Here is a 19,276-nt window from a genome sequence, read left to right as displayed (position 1 = left end):
CTACCTGGTGCAAGTGCCACCGTTGCGGCATGGATGATAGTCACAAACAGGGACATTGCAGTTCTCGATGTTCCTTCCTCCCAAGGCTTCGTCTATGATGAAGAGTTCTTTGTTGTTCACCTGGAACTCCCTAATGCAGCCTCTGAAGCCATCAATCCACCCAGAACTCGGATGAATCTTAATGTGGCTTGGGACATTCCCAAGGAATATTGGCCCAAAGGTAACCTGAAAAGGATCACAATAAATAAGCGTATACACACAAAAATAAATCAGCCCTTACTGCAACTGCCTATAGACTCTATTCATGAAGGAAACTGAGGGAATAGGACACAGAAACGTGGTTCATCTTGCACTCATAAGTGTACAAATGTTTCCTGGGTGTGCCTGGGATTGTAACTTCATGACAGCTTGGTGATCTCCAGATATTGCTGAACTCCATGTCCCATTATGCCTGGCCATGGGGCCAAGCTGGCTGTGGCTGATGGGATTTGTAGTCCAACAATACCTGGAGGGCACCGCCATGTTGATTACTGCTGATGTAAGTAATCCAGAGACTGTATGGGTGACATAAGGCTGCTCCAGACAACTACCAGTTCACTAACACAAGTCCCATTGACATAAACCAAAGTTGTACACGAGTATTATCTCTAATTTCTATTGGATGTGCAGCATACCCAAAGGATTGCATCTAAACGGTCATCGTAATGAAACAAGGTTTGCTCCATCTAATAATAAAAAGGGAAGTATATAAATCATGCTTCCAATGACTTGTGAAATAAATGGAAATAGTTGGGTTATGGTGTGACTTTGGGCTGTGATTTGCAAGTTCACCTGAGTCAACCGATGTGGCAGAAAGAGCCCCCGACGTACAGGAGGATTTTCATCTGCAGTCATTTCAAGCAGGCAATAGCTTTCGGGACTGTCAGAAGGCAACATATAGCTGGAAGGAAGCAGAAGAACTCATTGTTTGGGATGGGAAACAGGAATTGTTATGAAAATGGATTGCTGGCATGAGAGTTAAATCTGGCATGGGCCTGGTTCCTATATGTGACAGCCCCCAGATGAACGTATGTGGAAGAGTGCATGGTCGCAGAAGGAAAATGAGTGGACAAACTGCTTGTTTTGAACCAGCACCAACACTTGGGTCCAACACATGTGGCCACCACAAGTTGTGGTGGCTACATGTATAGGCCAAGCAAGGAAGTGCTGGTTTATAAAGAACCATCAGACTGCAGCAGACGAGGGAAGAGCAAAGATGCAGGGTTGCTCCACTGGCACAGCTGAGAAAGCAGCAAGTTTGGCTCCTCTTCTCCTTGAGCTATTCCACCCCAGCTGGTCGTTGCAGCTAAGAACTTTGCCCCCAAGTTTGCTTATTTCCTCCTCCCTCTGAATTCATTTTCCTTTTGTGTCATGTCCTTTTAGAATGCAAAACCTGAGGACACAGGCTGTCTTTTGTGGGATCTGCAGCTTTTTGGGAGTAATTTTTTTTTGTCTGAAAAGTTGAATAGGGGAGGGCCATGACTCAGTGGTAGAGCATCCACTTTGCATGCAGAAAGTTCCATGTTCAATCCCAGGTAGGGCTAAGAGAGATTCCTGCTGAGAGCTGCTGTCAGTCAGTGTAAACAATATTGAGGTAGATGGATCAATAGTCTGACCAGTAGTAAGGCACCTTAAAGGTAAAGGGTAAAGGGACCCCTGACCATTACTACTACTACTACTACTACTACTACTACTACTACTACTACTAATTTATTATTTATACCCTGCCCATCTGGCTGAGTTTCCCCAGCCACTCTGGGCGGCTTCCAATCAAGTGTTGAAAACAATACAGCGTTACATATTAAAAACTTCCCTGACCATTAGGTCCAGTCATGACCGACTCTGGAGTTGCAGCGCTCATCTCGCTTTACTGGCTGAGGGAGCTGACATTTGTCCGCAGACAGTTCTTCCGGGTCATGTGGCCAGCATGACTAAGCCGCTTCTAGCGAACCAGAGCAGCACACAGAAACGCCGTTTACCTTCCCGCTGGAGCGGTACCTATTTATCTACTTGCACTTTGACGTGCTTTCGAACTGCTAGGTTGGCAGGAGCTGGGACCGAGCAACGGGAGCTCACCCCATTGTGGGGATTTGAACCGCCGACCTTCTGATCGGCAAGTCCTAGGCTCTGTGGTTTAACCCACAGTGCCACATGTGTCCCTTACTATGTCCCTATACATTATTTAAATGGATAAATAATAAAGCCAGTACCTCCATTGGTCTCTCTCTCTCTCTCTCTCTCTCACTCACACACACACACACACACACAGAGAGAGAGATTATAAGGGGTAGTCTCCATGTGTATGAACTCAGAAAGAGAAATATGGAAAGTAGGCAGGTTATGGAAAGTAGGCAGGTTAGACTTTCAAAAGCAGACCAAAGTTCTAAGTTCATTTCTTTTTTCTTTTTTAAGGTATCCCTTTTTTATTACTCCCCTAATGCCTATTGTTTGAGATTCTGAAATGTACACAGAAAAAAGAGAGCGAGGGCGGGGGAGGGGAAAAAGCTTTTTACATGTGTAAGCACTGTAGATACTGATGAATTCTACTAACTGTAGTTGACATATACTTTCCCTGGTGTAGGTGATTGTTGAACAAGTAACATCAGCGCTGAATGATAGTGAACTCTCTAGACAGACGTTTTCCTTTCTGCTGGTCTACGGGGGAAATAAAAACGCTTTGGAAAACGAAGGGCTGTACCTGCGAGCATCAAGATTACACTGCGATAAGAGTTATCACAACTCACAAAGGATGCTATTAATGTATACACTGGTACTGAGTTTTGGAGATAAAGCAGGACACAAGGTTAAGGGAATTTGTAAAATAAATGCAAGGGATGTCAAATAAGCTACTGAGAACTCTTTGGGGCTTTTTTCTAATGTGATCAAATCTGAGGGGAGAACGTCGTGTACATTATCAGCAATAAAAAACCCATTCCCAAAGGATAGCTTTCACATAATTGTTTTTAAATTATTATTTTGTGAGGTTGGTGGGGGGGAACCCCCTCTATGAGTGCTAATTATTATTTCAGCGTTTGTCAAATGTGAGAACATAATGGGAAAGCGCTTAATTAAAATGAGCACTCAATTTGGTGAAAGCATCCTTTCTCCCCATGCTTCATTTTGAATTTCCACTTAACATTTGCGCCTGGCAACCTAATGTCAACACTCGCACCCCAATCAAGGCATCCACTGGCGCCGAGAGGCAGGCAGGAATCTGTTGCATGTGCTGGTGGTCCCTGCTCAACCCAGTAAAGAGGGCTAGTCTGTAGGAGAAACAGAAGGCACTGAGCATCCATCTATTACCACACTGTAATACAGAAAAGCTCCAAAGATAAAGGGAGCCATAACCTTTTTGAACTTCCTGCATTTGGAACAGATGCATCAGTATCCTTGATAGCAAGTATCAGTGCTGAATCTTATCTCTGGACTTTTGCAGAACGGTTGGGAAGAGGCTGCCCTGCCCATGGAATAAGTTTCAAGCCAAGAGTGAGGAAAATTCTTTTTGCTGTAGGACCAGTCACCCATGGGAAACATTGGGGGGCCATGGTGGCTTGAGCCATAGGCTAAAGTGGGTGGAGTTTGCAGGATTGCACAGTGAGGGTTGTGACGTTAACATATGAGAGTGCTGGAGGTGAAATAGTTAAACAGGTTACCCAATCAGAACCCAGGGGGTGGTGTCAGAGGGACTATAAAACCAGTTCTGGGAGGGGCGAAGGGAGGAGTTTGCTGGAAGTTGGGTGTTTGGTTGGAGTGGGAGTGAATTGGGATAGAGTATGTGGGTAGTTGAGTTAGTGAAGCAAAATAAGCTGAATCAGTAAAAGTTAGGAGCTAGGAAGACAAGTAAATATCTGAGAGGTGGTTTAGTGAGTGAGAGCAGGTAGCGGAAGTTATAGGTCTGGATAGGCACCCCGTGATTGTAATTGACCGATACAGTTTATGAAACCACAAGCTTGTTAAACTGCAATAAATAAACAGAAGTTTATGTTCCAATTTAACCCTGACTGGACTCAGTATTGTACCAGGTAGGGCCTGGGTAGTGGCAGCGAGAAATAAAGTGGTGGCACAGGGATTAATAGACGGTGAAACGTCCGGGGACCCTGTGTGATTGCCACAAGGGTTTTTTTGAGAAATACAAATGGGGAGAGCACTGTAGCACACATGTCTCACTTGTGGGCTTCCCATGGGCATCTGGTTGACATTTGGGCACCTGAGTCAAACCACACACAACATGGTGGTTCCTTGCCAGGGAAGAAGCAGGGAGTGAAGCTTGACATCAAGGCGGAGGAGTGAAGAGCTACATGCAGAGTGTTCCTTCCAGCCCGAATCTGCTGCCCCTATGGATCATGCCACCCAAAGCAGTTGCCACATCTTGCCTCATGGGAGGGCTGGCCCTTCTGGTTGACTACTGTGAGAATGGGATACTGAACTAGATAGGCCTTTGTCTGATCCAGCAGTGCTCTTCATATGAGACCAAACCACTGTATCTATGTCTAGGAAGTGCCCTCATTAGAGCCATCTCTCCAGTACTTGATACTATCAACCACCATGCTAACACTTAATGGCCCCTGGACATCCTTGTCTCCAGGCTTCTTGCCTTTGGGTGGAATTCAAAGCATCGTTACAGAGATGGCTACGTCAGCACAAAGCATCAAGCTTGCCTGATAGAACCATCTCCCCTCTCCTCCCTTGCTACCCCCAAGTCTGCAGCCCTGTTTTTCTAGTGGGACTCATTGTCCTGCCTCCTACTAGTGCAACTATGTAGTTTCTTCATTTTCCCATTTTCTGATCATGAACTCTCTCTAGAGCCTGACACTTAACTCCTCGGTGGCAGAGGTCATTCCACTCTCCTTTACACAATGTGAATAACTGGGTGTATCTTTTAGGTGCAACCAGCTATCTTATAAGTGGTAAAAATGGATGCTGATTGGTGGCCATGCTATGGCTGGCATGGATCTAATGCTGCTCTTTAAATAGCTCAAGGTTGTCAAGGCCTCAGTTCAGACTGGAGGGCAGGGACATCCAGATCTTGCAAAGCCTGAAGTACGTATATCTGCTGTATAAGGAAGTAAACAATCTCAACCCACAGACTCCCGTAACCCTTGCAGCCTAGATTGTGGTGTCTTGGGGGGAAGGGGGTGAGGTAGCCATTTGAACAATGACTGCACTGTGGGGATAATGCCTTCACTGCCACTCCAATTTCAACTCTCCATACTCCTGGGCAGAGTCTACTTTCTCCTACCTGGCTTTCTGTGGCCTCACTTGCTACTTTAACAAATTCAGAGAAGGCAGGGTGGGAGACCATGGACCTCCTATCAGCAAGGGTAACACTGTCTTGAGAAGCTGCACGGAATGGTCTTTCTTTTCCTACCACCCACATGAGAAGGCAACACTCCAGGCCAAGATATCCTTAGGCAACTGGTAAGCATGACACAGATTTAATCAAAAATACATGAACTGTTCTGCAGATCCACCACTTCCTACGGACAGAATCTCTAGAGCAGGCATGTGGCTACTTTATATTTTCTTTGATTAGCAATGTCTATGAATGCAGCCTCTTCCCCCTGCCCTGACTACAAATATATGAAGTTTGGTATAATGGGACATGTTGCACTTGTACAGAGAAGCTTGCATTTTACAGCATATAAATATTTGTGCATGTGATGCCTGAAACTGATATGGAAACATTTTCTTTACAACTTAAAAATTGGGCCGGGTTCCTATTAACTCAGCAGAGAGATGGAAGCATTCCAGCTTTTTTTGTAACCAGAAGCCTAGCAGATCACATCAGAAAGACCAATGATGAATCCAGCAGTGCAGCCTCAAGATGTTTTTAAGCTGTATTTTTCATAATTAACCTCATACCGTATGATACCAACCTGCCCTTATGCTATAAACAGTGATGGCAATGCCTAATCGCCTACCTCGCAGCAAACAATAGCTTTTACCCTGTTGGCTTGTTTTGATGTTTGATGGAAGCATTTCTTCTGTTACTTTGCCACATACCTATGCTAGAAATTTCAACTGTATTTGAAATCCAGCATTCCTCCTTCCCTGTCAAGGTTGCTTCCCGGCCAAAGGAATGCACACGGCAGATAACACTTAAAAAGTCACTTCTACAGCTCTGGATATTTATGCACACCAATCTAACAGCTAGGCAGCATTCCCAGGTGTGAGCTCTATGGAGCAGTTGCAGCAGCAGGGGACCTCTCTCTCTCTGCTATAGTTTATATACCTCCCCCCAATGGGCTGTGTGCATGCAGCTGGAGACTGCATCTGTGCAGAAACATCCTCTGCTCACCCCTTTTCAATTCCCTTCTGGTTCAGGGAGAAAGTGGTGCAGCAGAGGGTGGGGAAGCACCTGGCCCTTCTCTTGCCTGACCTGCCTCTTCATCCTCTTCCTCTGACCCATCCTGTGCTCCAGCCCCCTCCAGCTCTGAAGCTTCCCCTGCCCCTGGTTCCTGCCTCCTGGCTGGTACAGGTCCCCAGAAACTACTGCCCTCCTTTCCTGAGTCAGATTCCAGCCCCCCTTTTCCTGGTCCACACTTAGCAGCGTCCTGCCATTCCCCCCTCCAGGGATAACCATAAAAAGGCACATGATGTGATTTCTAAACTGGGACTTATGTGTCAAGTACAGAACCTACTTTATGCAACAAATGAAAAATTACAAACAAATTAAAATTATTGTGGTGTGGGTGTTCTATCCACCAAAACTAGCGTCTCCTGCCTCCTCTCCCACCCAAAAGAAATATATTGTCATAGTTTTCAAGCTGTGAATTGTCAGAACACACTTCTTATCCACTTAGGTAAAGGAAAAGGGACCCCTGACCATTAGGTCCAGTCGTGACCGACTCTGGGGTTGCGGCGCTCATCTTGCTTTATTGGCCGAGGGAGCCGGCGTACAGCTTCCGGGTCATGTGGCCAGCATGACTAAATCTGCTTCTGGCGAACCAGAGCAGTGCACAGAAACGCCGTTTACCTTCCCGCTGGAGTGGTTCCTATTTATCTACTTGCACTTTGACACGCTTTCGAACTGCTAGGTTGGCAGGAGCCTTATCTGCTTAGATGACTTTAAAAGGGAATTAGACAAATTCACTGAGTTGTTCTTCAGCATTGGGTCCTCAGATGTTGCAGGATTACAGCTCCCACCCCATCCCTTGCTATTGGCTAAGCTAGCAGGGGATGATGGGAGTTACAGTACAGCAACATCTGGTGACTCAGCTGAAGAACACTGGGAAAGGTGTATTGGCCATGATGGCCATATGGAATATTATACAGAGGCAGCACGCCACTGAATGTCACTTGCTGGTGGGAGATAGCTACTGCCAACTTATCTAGCTGGCAGGGTTTCTTGGAGGCATCTGATTGGTTCATTGGTATCTCTGGTCCAGCAAGGCTCTTCTTATGTTTCTGCAGCCTTACATTATGCATCACATCGCTTTATGTCTTCTATGTATCGCACTGAATCGACGCGGAATATAATTAACATCAGAATATGCACTCCCATCAAATCAGCTCTGAATTCACAGAATTCACATTAATCGAGAGAGTGTTTGGGGTCCTTCTCCCCCACCCCACCCCCACCACAGTGTCGGGGGGAGGGGAGCAACCCACATTCTGTATATTATTCCACAGAGTGGGCATTTCCTATGGAGCCGGTATCTTTCCTTCACTCCCTGTGCAATGTGTTAGGCTTCCTTTGAAAACATTTCAGAAATGACAGCTAGTGCAGCGGCCAGATTACTAACTGGCATCAGATAGTCTGAGCACATTGCACTGATTCTAGCCTGACTGCACTGATCAATACGGCTGGCATGGCTATGGACTCTCTGTAGGGGGTGTCGCCACAGGGGTTTGTCATGACGAGTGCTTGTACTTCCAATATTTACAACAGCACTGCTGTGCTCTGGGTCCTATATAAGAACCAGAACTACTCTGCTAAGTAAGCCCTGCAAGTTTTACGTCTTTGCCAAATCTCTGACCTTCTCAAGTACATGAAAGATAAACCAAGAATTGCTTTCTGATTAATTTCATTTCAGGTTACCTCCTGATTAATCACTTTCCCACTTCATATTTGAGCTCCTAAATAATGAGCACTCCTAATATTTACCTAACACAATTGCCCACTCACCACCCGCCGCCCCCCCCCACCTCGCAGCCTCATTTGTCACCAACTGTAGGTATTTATTGAGATGTAATGGATTACCATCGGCTTACAGCTGCTATTAAACAGAATCTGCTTAAGCCAACTCATATAAATGCATCTTTAAACTCAAATGATAGCTCTCGGAATGCTGCTCAGGCAAACGTCTCAGCTTGCAACGACAACAGTGAGCGACGGATGGCTCTCTGCGAGGGCGTTTTTCTGTCCTCCCAAAACCACCAGGTGGCAGTAAAGACACATGGCAAAAAAACGGGAAATGCAAAACACCTTCCTTGGCGCTCCTACCACCACCCTTGCCAAATCTCTCTAGTCATTGAAAAGTCTAACTTAAGCCCTAATTGACAGCATGATTGCTTCAGCTTCCTGCTTATATCAAGGGAAACATGGCAAAGTATTTTAAACTGATTACACTTTTGACAATATGGATGAGGATAGGTCCTGAGACATACGATTTTCCTAACTGCACTCATGCATTATAATTACCTTAATGTAATCATGTAAAAAAACCAACAACAGAAAACAAAAAACCCCACCACCAGCAGCGCACTCGTGCTTGTGCAAACATACTTAGGGAAATTTTGTTTACATCAATTACAATTTTTATACAATGCTATCACCACAGCCATATTTCCTGGGGATTGCTGCGCAGACCCAACAAAATTAAAATGTCAAATCAGGGAGCGTAAGAAGTTAAGCACACGCTTGGCGGTGGAAGGCTCTGACCTTGCGAAGGCAGAACGGATGCAGGATGATCTTGCGCTGAGCACCAAGAGGGATTTCACACTGGCAGCCAGATAGACTATATATATATATATATATATTAAAGGCATCCAGCCTTTGGACAAATAATAATACAAACACACACTGCTTACAAGTATCTCTGCCATTTGAATCAGAAGGCTCAGGCATTTTAAATGTAATGACTCGCACACTAATTTTCCACTCTTGCGTGACAAACAACCTCTATCTGCTTAATGTATCACTTGGGGGCTCAAAAATCAAGATGGTTTTACCTGTAAAGTGTTGATATTAAGAGGAGAATTTGAAATGACTGCCGTGGAACACCGAAGCAGTAGCTTCATTTACACCCTTGATTAGCCAAAGCAGTTGTCAAGGGGTACATCTAACCAGCTGTCAAGTAATATGCAAGATTTTTCGAGAACTAAAATTTTTCTATTAAGCGCACACATCCAGTTCAGGAGTTTTTCAGATATAACAACCTCTTGGCTTTCCCCCTTGAATCTCTAGAGCCATGACGATTAAAAACAGTGACTTCACATTAGCCCCCAAATAAAAACAGCACCTGATGGTTTGAGGACTGGTGGGATGGGCTATTATTATTATTATTATTATTATTATTATTATTATTATTTACAAATGCACTATTTTTGCCACCCCTAACCATCATTCTCTTTCCTTGTCTTTTTGGAGGCGTTGGCAAGCCCCCTTTTGCAGCATACTTTGGCAGCTTCAAGTATTACACTAAAGCTAAGCCATTAAAATAAAAGTGTTCTTTTTATGGCTGGCATTTTCTTTAAGTGGCAAAATGCGTTTCACAAAGTTCCCAGAATCTTAAAAATCTGCAATATGCAAAAGAAAGCTATTGTGTGGGCATGTAGGGTTAGATCCATGCCCTCTTTCATGTGGATATGATATGTGAGCAGGCGGACTAAGTAATTTCTGTGTCAGCTTCAGGTTCACACTGGGGTTGTGTGCACAGAACTGCCTCCACCTTCAAGGCAGCTGAGAAGTCTGCTGAAGTTTGACAACCAAACCCTTTTGGAACCAAGTTAGGAGCAAGGCAATGCAGAGGGCTTATCTATAACTACATAGCTAGACAGATACATTAAAATGATACATTAAAATGAGCAGTTAACCAAAATGATGAAGAACAATGTGGTCTAGGTCTCCATTCCACCTCAGATCAGTACTCTGGTGGTATAGCTGTTGCGGAGAAAAACTGTCTGGTTCATAGCCTACCTTCCTTTCATCACCAGGTTATGCTTAAACCAGTGTGGTGGTCTCTCCAGTGTGGTGTAGTGGTTAAGAGCGATAGACTCATAATCTGGGGAACTGGGTTCGGGTCTCCGCTCCTCCACATGCAGCTGCTGGGTGACCTTGGGCCAGTCACACTTCTCTGAAGTCTCTCAGCCCCACTCACCTCACAGAGTGTTTGTTGTGGGGGAGGAAGGGAAAGGAGAATGTTAGCCACTTTGAGACTCCTTCAGGTAGTGATAAAGCGGGATATCAAATCCAAACTCCTCCTCCTCCTCCTCCTCTTCCTCTTCTTCTTCTTCTTCCTAGTGGTCACTGCTATGGACATACAACCTGACTGATTGTCTCCAGGCACTGCGGTTGTCCCACACGACAGGGTTAATGTTGCCACTTTGAGACTCCTTCGGGTAGTGATAAAGCAGGATATCAAATCCAAACTCCTCCTCCTCCTCTTCTTCTTCTTCTTCTTCTTCTTCTTCTTCTTCTTCTTCTTCTTCTTCTTCCATTCTGGTCAAAGTGTACATTCAGACAGCACTTAATTCTGCTCTCCCTGCATTTCTTTACTTGATAACGTATGTGTTTTATATGATCTTCCACATGACATAAAACCCACTTCTGGAAATGTAGCAGAATCTAATGGAAGTTTAGCATTCATTTCTGTGTTAATCACTTCTGGCAGGGGGTGTGGGTGGGGAAACCCTGTTAATCAGGAAAATCATAAGAGTTTTGCACTGTAGTTTTCCTGCTGTTTTCAGGGATGATAGAATCCTAGAAATGTAGAGTGGGAAGGGACCCCCAGGGTCATATAGTCCAACCCCCTAGTAGTTCAAGAACAGCCCTGGGTGGGTTTGAACTGTCGGCATGCAGAGGGCCACAAGGCCAGCTGGCTAGCCCCAGCTGAGTCATCTCCTTTCAGCTGTCCCGCTGCGAAGACCCATCAGCCTCTAGTCCGACATAAATCAGCAACCTGGGCTTCAAAGCCAGGGCACACTATTTCAGCAGAGTGAACTGCACACACAGAATAGGCATGAGGCTTGTGGAAGCATACTACAACTACGGATTTATTAATCATAAATCAGGACAAAGAAACATGTCGTCTCTCTCTTTGTCTTCTCAGAGAGACAGAGAAAAGCAAAAGCTATACACACAACGGAAGTTCCCAGCATACTGTGCTGGTATGTAAACAGACATGTGACACACAATGGTTCCATGTCTGCTCCTTAAGGTGGAATGGAAATCTCAACATGAACTACCAACAGGACAGATACACTGACCCATTGCACGACAGTGCTGGGTTATATTCTGGCATACATTTATTCCCTGCCAATTTTCATATGGGGGTGGGTGGGTCATGGGGGAATAGACACACATATGAGCAATGTGGCAGTATGTCCAGTGTCCATTGTTCTGTCATACTGTGCCCGCCAGTGTGAATGAAATTTAGTGCTACGTGGCAGTCTGTTAATTGAAAAGCCACACAGTTCCACAGGTAAATGCAGTGTAAAACAAATGTTAGAAACCAGGACAGAAGAGCTAGCATTATAATCAGAAAACTGACGTAGCAATCTAAGCCTCTGATCTGCCATGTTGGAAGCAATTTGAATCCCTCCACCCAACCCTGCCTTTCACTGCTGGCCTCCGCTGCCATGGAGTTCTGCTGTTGTCCTGGCTAAATGGAGGGCAGAATGCTAGCATTTTGGGTGGATTCTGTGCTAACGCTGCTGCTGGCACATGACAGCAATGGGTCTGATTTGGGCTTCTCTGCTGTGCTGTCTGGGAGGTGTGCTGTGAATGCGCATTTGTCGCTGCCTCCCCCATTCTGTGCTGGCCAAAGGTAGTAGCTGGCCAAAGGTCTATCGCTGCTGGATAGGACTTTGGATTGCCTTCTTAGTCTGGGAGGTGTGAACTGGCATGGCTTGCTTTAAAATGTGAACCGAACAAAACTGCTCTCCATCCCTAACTTCATGCAATGTGTAATGAGTCTACTCACAAAGAACTATTTGCATACTTTTCACTTGGTGAGCTCAACCTCTGGGAAGATAATAAGGCTGTTGTATCATCCCTTAAAGACAGAAATGCAAATTAAATTCAAACAAATAGATAAATCTTTTGTTTGAATTGAAACAGGAGAGTTTATCAGGACAGGTCCTCAAGCTAGACCCTCATGCAGCAGTGACCGTCACAATGGTCCCCCCTCCCATTTTTGTTACTGTTCTATACACTGATCGTGCTGTATAAACCACACAAAATTAATGCAAGTGACAAGTGTGCAGCTTATTGCTTCTTGTGAAAATGCCCCAGGAGTCTATGCAGTAAGTTGCCTACTTGTCTTCAGGTTTTAACCAAAGTTCATATGCATTGTTTGTGACTGTATTTTGGGGGGATATTTCTTCTTATGGTTTACCTATATTACTAATTTTAAATACTGCATTGCCGGCCCCTTTAAGGCAGCTTTAAGGCTCATTCTTACTTTCCCATGACATTCTTTTGCTCTTTTGTCTGAAATACGCAGAGATAGTTAATTAGCTAACAATCACTGAAAAGTGGCCTGAGGTGTAGATCATTATATTAATTTTTTTAAATCTTCTTTTCTGTGTTGTTGTCTTGACCTTTCATACTTTCTAACAACAATGAAAAAAACAAGGCTGTGGGGCTTAATTTGCCAATGTAATTAGAGGACCAATGTGTTTCATGGTGAATATATATATTGCTAGTAATCATTCTAGCAATGTCCTTCCTTTGTACCCATTCTGCTCTAGAGCCAACCTTCCTGAATATGGATGGTCAAATGAAACAGTGTCATCTAGATGTTGTCTTAAAAATGCCTTGCACAATGGTGCTGATATTTCCTTATTGGCACTTGAAATATGTCATCTAAAACACACATAAAAGAAAAATGTCTGGGTCTGTGGAACTACTTCACATTGGCATTTCATAGTACCGTAATCTTCTTCTTTGGCAATCACTCGTAGCCAAGTAAGATTGTCTTCCATAAACATGGTTTTAACAATGAGTCCGTAAGTGACTGTGGAGGCCAATTCTGGATCCACACGTCCTTCCATAGTAGGGACATTGGTTTCCTGGCAGGATTTGTTCACGGTTTGGATTTGCCAAGCATGTCTTCCTTTTAACACATTCCTCCCTTGCGTCCTGAGTTCAAGCATCTTCAAAGCCCATGACACAGTAATCGTAATCATAGTAATCTTGGCCCTATGAAGCTGAGGAACAGGTTACTTGAGAAGCTGACTTATGGAAGAGATTCTCCTAAAGGTTCCAAAGATATCAGTAGCCTGCTCTGCAATAACTCAGAGCAGGGATTTTAGTGTGGCTGCCCTGGGACAGCATTCCTGTCATGCTACAGCAGCTCCTTACCATGTGTACTTTCCAGAAACAATGGAGGACATTTTTGTTCTGGATGAGCAGGTCTCTGCATGGGTATCTCATCTTATTGTTTTGCTGTTCTTTTCTGTGCTGGTTTTAATTGCTGTTTTCACCCTAGCTTTTTTTATTATTCTCTGTGCATCACCTTGAGACATTCGTGTGGAAGGTGATTATCATCATTATCATCTTGTGATTAGCCAAGATGCACCTTCCTCTTCCACTGCTTTGGACTGTTATGGTCAAAAAAGAAATACTTCAGCTGTCAGTGTAAACTTGCAGCTTATACACTGTGCTAGATTCATAATGATCTAGTGTATGTCCACTCACTTGTTTCTCTTTGTTTTCTTGTATTAATGAGTTCTTGGAGGTATCACGCCCTAGTTGGCTCCATTAAAAATAATAAGAGAAGTGATAGCTTTCTGTGGTGACAATCTCTTCATAAGGAATGGAAGGCAAAGAGTCATTCGTTCTATTGTATGCTTACTCTTTTTTGTTTCCTTCCCACATACAGGCATTTATTTTACTTTCCCCAAATTACATTTTTATCCTGCCATGGGTTCAGCAATCTTCCACACTGTTCAAATTATTATTATTATTTTGGTCAAGGACCCTAAGAGACAATCAATTGAGGGTGGGAATTAACCTCAGCACTGACCATAGACAGCCCCACTTCCTCTGAAGCCTCAGAGCATAAGAAGCTCATTTTGACACCACATCAATTGCCAAAGCAGGCTCGGTTGCCTCGCTTAGGGTACGAGCATTCCAGCTTGGAAACCACAGTGGAGCACATTATCCCTAGCACCACTGAAGCCAATGGCTACTAATACAGGCAAGGCTCCTTTAATTGCCAAGGGGTTTCCCCAGCAGAAGTGGAGGAGACACTCAGACTGAGTTGCAGACCTATTTAACATCTCAGTCTATGGATGTTTGCGTAATGCAGGCATAGGCAAACTCCGGCCCTCCAGATGTTTGGGACTACAATTCCCATCACCCCGGCCACTGGTCTTGTTAGCTAGGGATGATGGGAATTGTAGTCCCAAACATCTGCAGGGCTGGAGTTTGCCTATGCCTGGCGTAATGCTTGCACTGCATGTGCAGTTCTCCAGTCTGAGCTCCTTTTGGAGCTATCCAGGGTGCTGACTGTGTGGCTGTGATGGGGCTTTATCTCCTGGAGCAGACTATCTTCTTCCAAGGAGTTACAAGCATTATGGAATATTTTCCCTCCCTCAGTGTCTTAATCCTGTGAGGTAGGTGGTGGTGGTGGTGAGGCAAGGAAAGAAGGGCTACCCTTATGCTATTCATATAATCAGTTATCAGTAATCAATATATTCATATATGCTCACACATAATCAGGGCTTACAGTATTTTTATAATCCATTTTGAATCAAAGGAAAGCTTTTGCCTTAGCTAACTGCAAACTGCTTGGAACAGCAACTTAGAACCGACCTAGAAACATCCGTGTACCCTGAACAAAGGGGAAGACATGAATCAGAGAGACTGGTACAAAATCCCCTCAAATACAGGCTAAATTAATCCACAGAACAGGAAGAGCTAAACCACAAAAACTCCAAAACTCCCTGTCCTATCAGAACTAGGGGAGAGGTTAGACAGCACATCATTGAAGGCAACGGAAAGCAGAAGTAGAACTCTGCGCTTGACCAGGAGCTGTAAGCCTGGCAAGAAGCTCGCTAACTGGTTAATTTTCACTGGCGATTCGTGACTGTCTCATGATTGTCTCATGATCTGTGATTTGCTGTGATTTGCTCAGGTATAAAGACCTCAGGATTTCTGTCATTCGGGGTCCCAGTTCTTTGGAAGAGATTCCACTGGGTCCTTATTGCTCAGCAATAAAACCTCACCTTCTTTTCTCCAAAGCTGTGTCTGCCTGATCCTTATTCACTCTAAGTGGGTACCGTCTATACTTTCACGTGCTACATTGGAGGCAATAAATAGAGACTTCCCCAAGATCAACCAATGGGTTTCAAGGATGAACAAGGATTTTAACCTGAAACCTGGTCTTAGTCTGGCACTCTAACAATTATGCTACACTGGCTCTCAATGACACTGTGTGGTCTGCTGAATACACAGTTGGGAAAATTGTATTCTCTACACTCCTCCTTACTGTGCCTTATACAGCTTATACTTATCCCACCTCTACAACAACCTTACAGACATTTGCCTATATCCTTCACACTCTGCCTTTGTTTCTGTGCTATCAGCACAATCCTGTGCATATCTATTAGCCCTACTGAGTTCATTGGGACTCACTCCTAGGTACGTATAGATGGACAACACCTCATTTACACAGGGGTTGCATTCTGAGGCAACACACATTTATGTGAAATCACATATATTGGGAACACCCATTGAAAAAGCCTGCAGACACTCTTCAAATCTCCTTGCTCAAACACCAACTCTCCACAGGCATCAAAGTTGGGTGCAAGGGCTCCTGGGATTGCACTTGCAAAGGCTCGTGGGATTGCTAGAGGCTGTTTTCACACTATTTTTGTTCTTGTGCTCTTTTAGGGCAGTTTTTGCTCCTTTTCACGCCACGTCTGGGTTGGCAGTGATTTGCATGCCTTGAATGTGTGTAAATGGGGAGTTGCCTGTATAGGATTGCTACACACTTTATACTGGGAGCTCCTTGGGAACAAGCACTTGCTTATGTTGCCTACCTAACTCTGTTCTTATTCCTACGGACATAAGGAAGGCTTTTGTAAGAACTGCTCCAATGGATAGTAAAACAGTTCTTTTCTTAGCTCTACCATTACCCACTCACAGATTTCTTAACATCTCTGTTGGATCACCTGAGAACAGAATGCACTCTGACTCAGTTCCCCACCAGGAAAAATGAACAGGTGTGCTGTGGAGGAGGATGGGGGCAGAGGAAATGGTAATTATCTCAATGTTGTGACATTTCAAACATTAATTGTTAATGCCCGCACAGACCTGTGTAGCTAACTTAGTGCTCATCATTATACTTCACTTACACTACACTAATAAAATAATTGCCACCTACAATTTGAGACTGACAGTTGGCTGGAGCTCCCCTTAACACCAGATGCTATGCATTGGGTTTGAGGGGAAATGGTTTCTTAATTATGAGGATAGGGAATATACGAGACTTCTGTGGATTTATACCAGCAAGAGACTGATGGACCTGCCATGAGAAACTCACCATTCCTGATAACTGAACTAGCAGCGATGCTTATTTTTAGCATCTAACACAGACCTTCCTTTTTAAAAAATTGTTTTGGGCAATCAGCTCTTTTCTTTCATCATGGCTTTGACATTAAGTGCTTAGTACGCAGCAAGGTCAGTTTTCTAATAACAAGGTTAAGAAAAGACAACTATGTTTCATTCACTTCAACTTAATGTTCGGAATTCTTATTTAAAATAATAATAATGATAATAATAATAATAATTAAAGCACTGAATGGTGGCCTAGAGAGAAAGGCTGTATCTTCCAGCTTTCAACCAGTTCCATACGATTCCAGGCACATCAAATTTCCAACAGAAACAGGTCCTGGAATATTGTATTTAAATGTTTGCTTGCTTCACAACATCTATATCCTGGCCTTCCAGTTTTTTGTTTTTGTTTTAATACAACTTCAAACAGTCAATATAAGCAACAGAACAGAAAGCAGCAGAAAAGAGGCACAAAATTACCATAAACCCTGCACAGGAATACAATTTAGTAGCAGCAGTAAAAATCGCTAGCCATAACAAATCTATTTCCAGGCAAATGAAATGTTTAGACCTGGCACCTGAAACTCAACAAGACCAAGCCAGGCACCCCCCCCCCCGGGAGAATGTATCATAACTGGGACACCACTGTATAACTGGATGCTACCTGCTCAACCTCTAAAGGTAGAAACACTTAGAAATGGGCTTCCAAAGATGATTTCAAAGGTATTAGGCTGCATTCACATATGGGGTTTGTTGTTTAAGTTTAACTTATCAGAAGGCTAGAGTGTCTGCCCCATATTGTAACTTTCCTTTAACACTGCACAAGCCCATTCCTTCACATCTTGACCGCTATACCGCCATGTTGCGGTACATGTCATTCCTCCATGCTGTTTCTCTCTCCTTCTACATTCAGCCATTCTTCTAGGTTTTACCTTTCTACTGTATGATGAGATACTGGCATGCTTTCTTGCAAGGCAAAAAAGAAAGGAAAGGAAAGGAAAGGAAAGGAAAGGAAAGGAAAGGAAAGGAAAGGAAAAAGAGTGACCCTTGAAATGGGCAGGGAGTGCAGTGCACACCTCGCAACTTGCCTCTTGAGTGGTTGCAATATGAACCAGTAAAAAAAGTGGGGAAATTGCCACACAAAACATGATTTTACAGGTTCAAAGGACTACAGTTTTTTCATCTCCCTGCAATCAAATAACGCATCAATGAGCACTAAACTTGCACTACATTCCATTCCATTTGTTTTCTGGAAGTGGTTTCTACATTGTGTGAAGGTGCAAATATAATGCACAAAATAACAGTTAGGAAAACATCAGTAAAATGGAATAAACTGCAGCCTTTGTCACTTCTATCATTTTTGTGTACTAAGCGGCCAACTTGCAACTAGAAATTGATGCTAGACTTAAATATTACCAAGGGACCTGGGAGCAGCTACAAATTGTCCTGCCCTTTTGTTCCACAGATCTTTTTTGTCTGATCACTTGCTATAGTGACCAAAGTTCCAGGTTCACCATGTGGCTCGGAATAGAATAGGTGGACTACAGGCCAAGTGGGACAACGCTGACAAGTAAACTAGTCCACTAGTCTATTTGGAGGCGATTAGGAATGGGGCATTCTCAATGGTATTGTCTACAATTTGGAGCAGTCTGCCCCAAGAGACACAGAAAGTATCCTGAGGGTGATGCTTTCGCCAGCAACTAAAAACATTTTTGTTTATCCAAGCATTTTTTCTGCTCTAATAAATTTATGTAGTTTTGATGTGGTTAATATTTTGGACACCACTTTGGTACTTCTGTGAAAAGTGATATATAAGTCTTTTAATAAATAAAAATGTGTTTCTTTCTTATTACTAATCCAATCTGAGTGAATGAAACTACCATTGTGACGGTCTGCACTCAGCCTTTGAACTTCAGCCACTGCCATTTTTCACCCACACTTTCAGCAACTGCAGTATGCATTATATCCTTGACCCAAGCTGAGAACTGTAATAGAGCAAGCAGCAGGCTGCTTTCCTCTGAATACAGGCCCTTGTCAAATTCCTCCAGACTAATCCCTCTTTTCATATGCTAAACAGCTCAGGTTGCATGGCAATTGAAGACAATATTCTATTTATGCATCAGATTGCTAGTATTTCACATTCTGATTACGAATTTTTTTCACAATAGAATGCACACACACTCTTCCGTAGTCTATAGATAAAAAACCCATCTAACAGAGTGAGATAAAAACAATCAGACCTAGAGTGTGCAAAAGAAATAAATAATACAAACAGCTAAATGCCAGCATATAACCTAGATACTGTGGTATTTAACTAATTGTGCTGATTTGCTGGCAAATCAGTTGCTAAAACAAATCATAAACACAAAAATCATCCAATACATGGTATAGCAAAGATAATACAGCAAAACCGATCTGTAATGGATTACTTAGATTGAAATTTTGTCAAAAAATATGTTCAAAATCTATCATAATCCATTCAAAACTTTGCCCTGACTCTTCATTACTAGC

At 43.5% G+C, this 19,276-nt stretch overlaps 1 protein-coding gene across 6 annotated transcripts in view; it reads right to left on the bottom strand.

Annotated features, from left to right (window-relative positions):
* Window positions 1–19,276, bottom strand: part of EYS (eyes shut homolog) — a 456,551-nt gene that overhangs the window by 67,682 nt on the left and 369,593 nt on the right. For all 6 annotated transcript variants that reach the window (XM_083431300.1, XM_083431295.1, XM_083431298.1 and 3 more), the window contains 2 exons: window positions 832–940; window positions 5–225 (listed from right to left, as the gene is read on the bottom strand). In XM_083431300.1, coding sequence (XP_083287426.1) covers window positions 5–225; window positions 832–940 — 330 coding nt within the window. The remainder of the gene's footprint in view (window positions 1–4; window positions 226–831; window positions 941–19,276) is intronic.

Source organism: Podarcis tiliguerta (genome assembly GCF_965153285.1).
Source record: "Podarcis tiliguerta genome assembly, chromosome: 3".
In the NCBI taxonomy this organism is placed as follows: domain Eukaryota; kingdom Metazoa; phylum Chordata; class Lepidosauria; order Squamata; family Lacertidae; genus Podarcis; species Podarcis tiliguerta.
The sequence above is the reverse complement of the archived record's forward strand: the minus strand, read 5'-3'. Positions and strand labels throughout refer to the sequence as shown.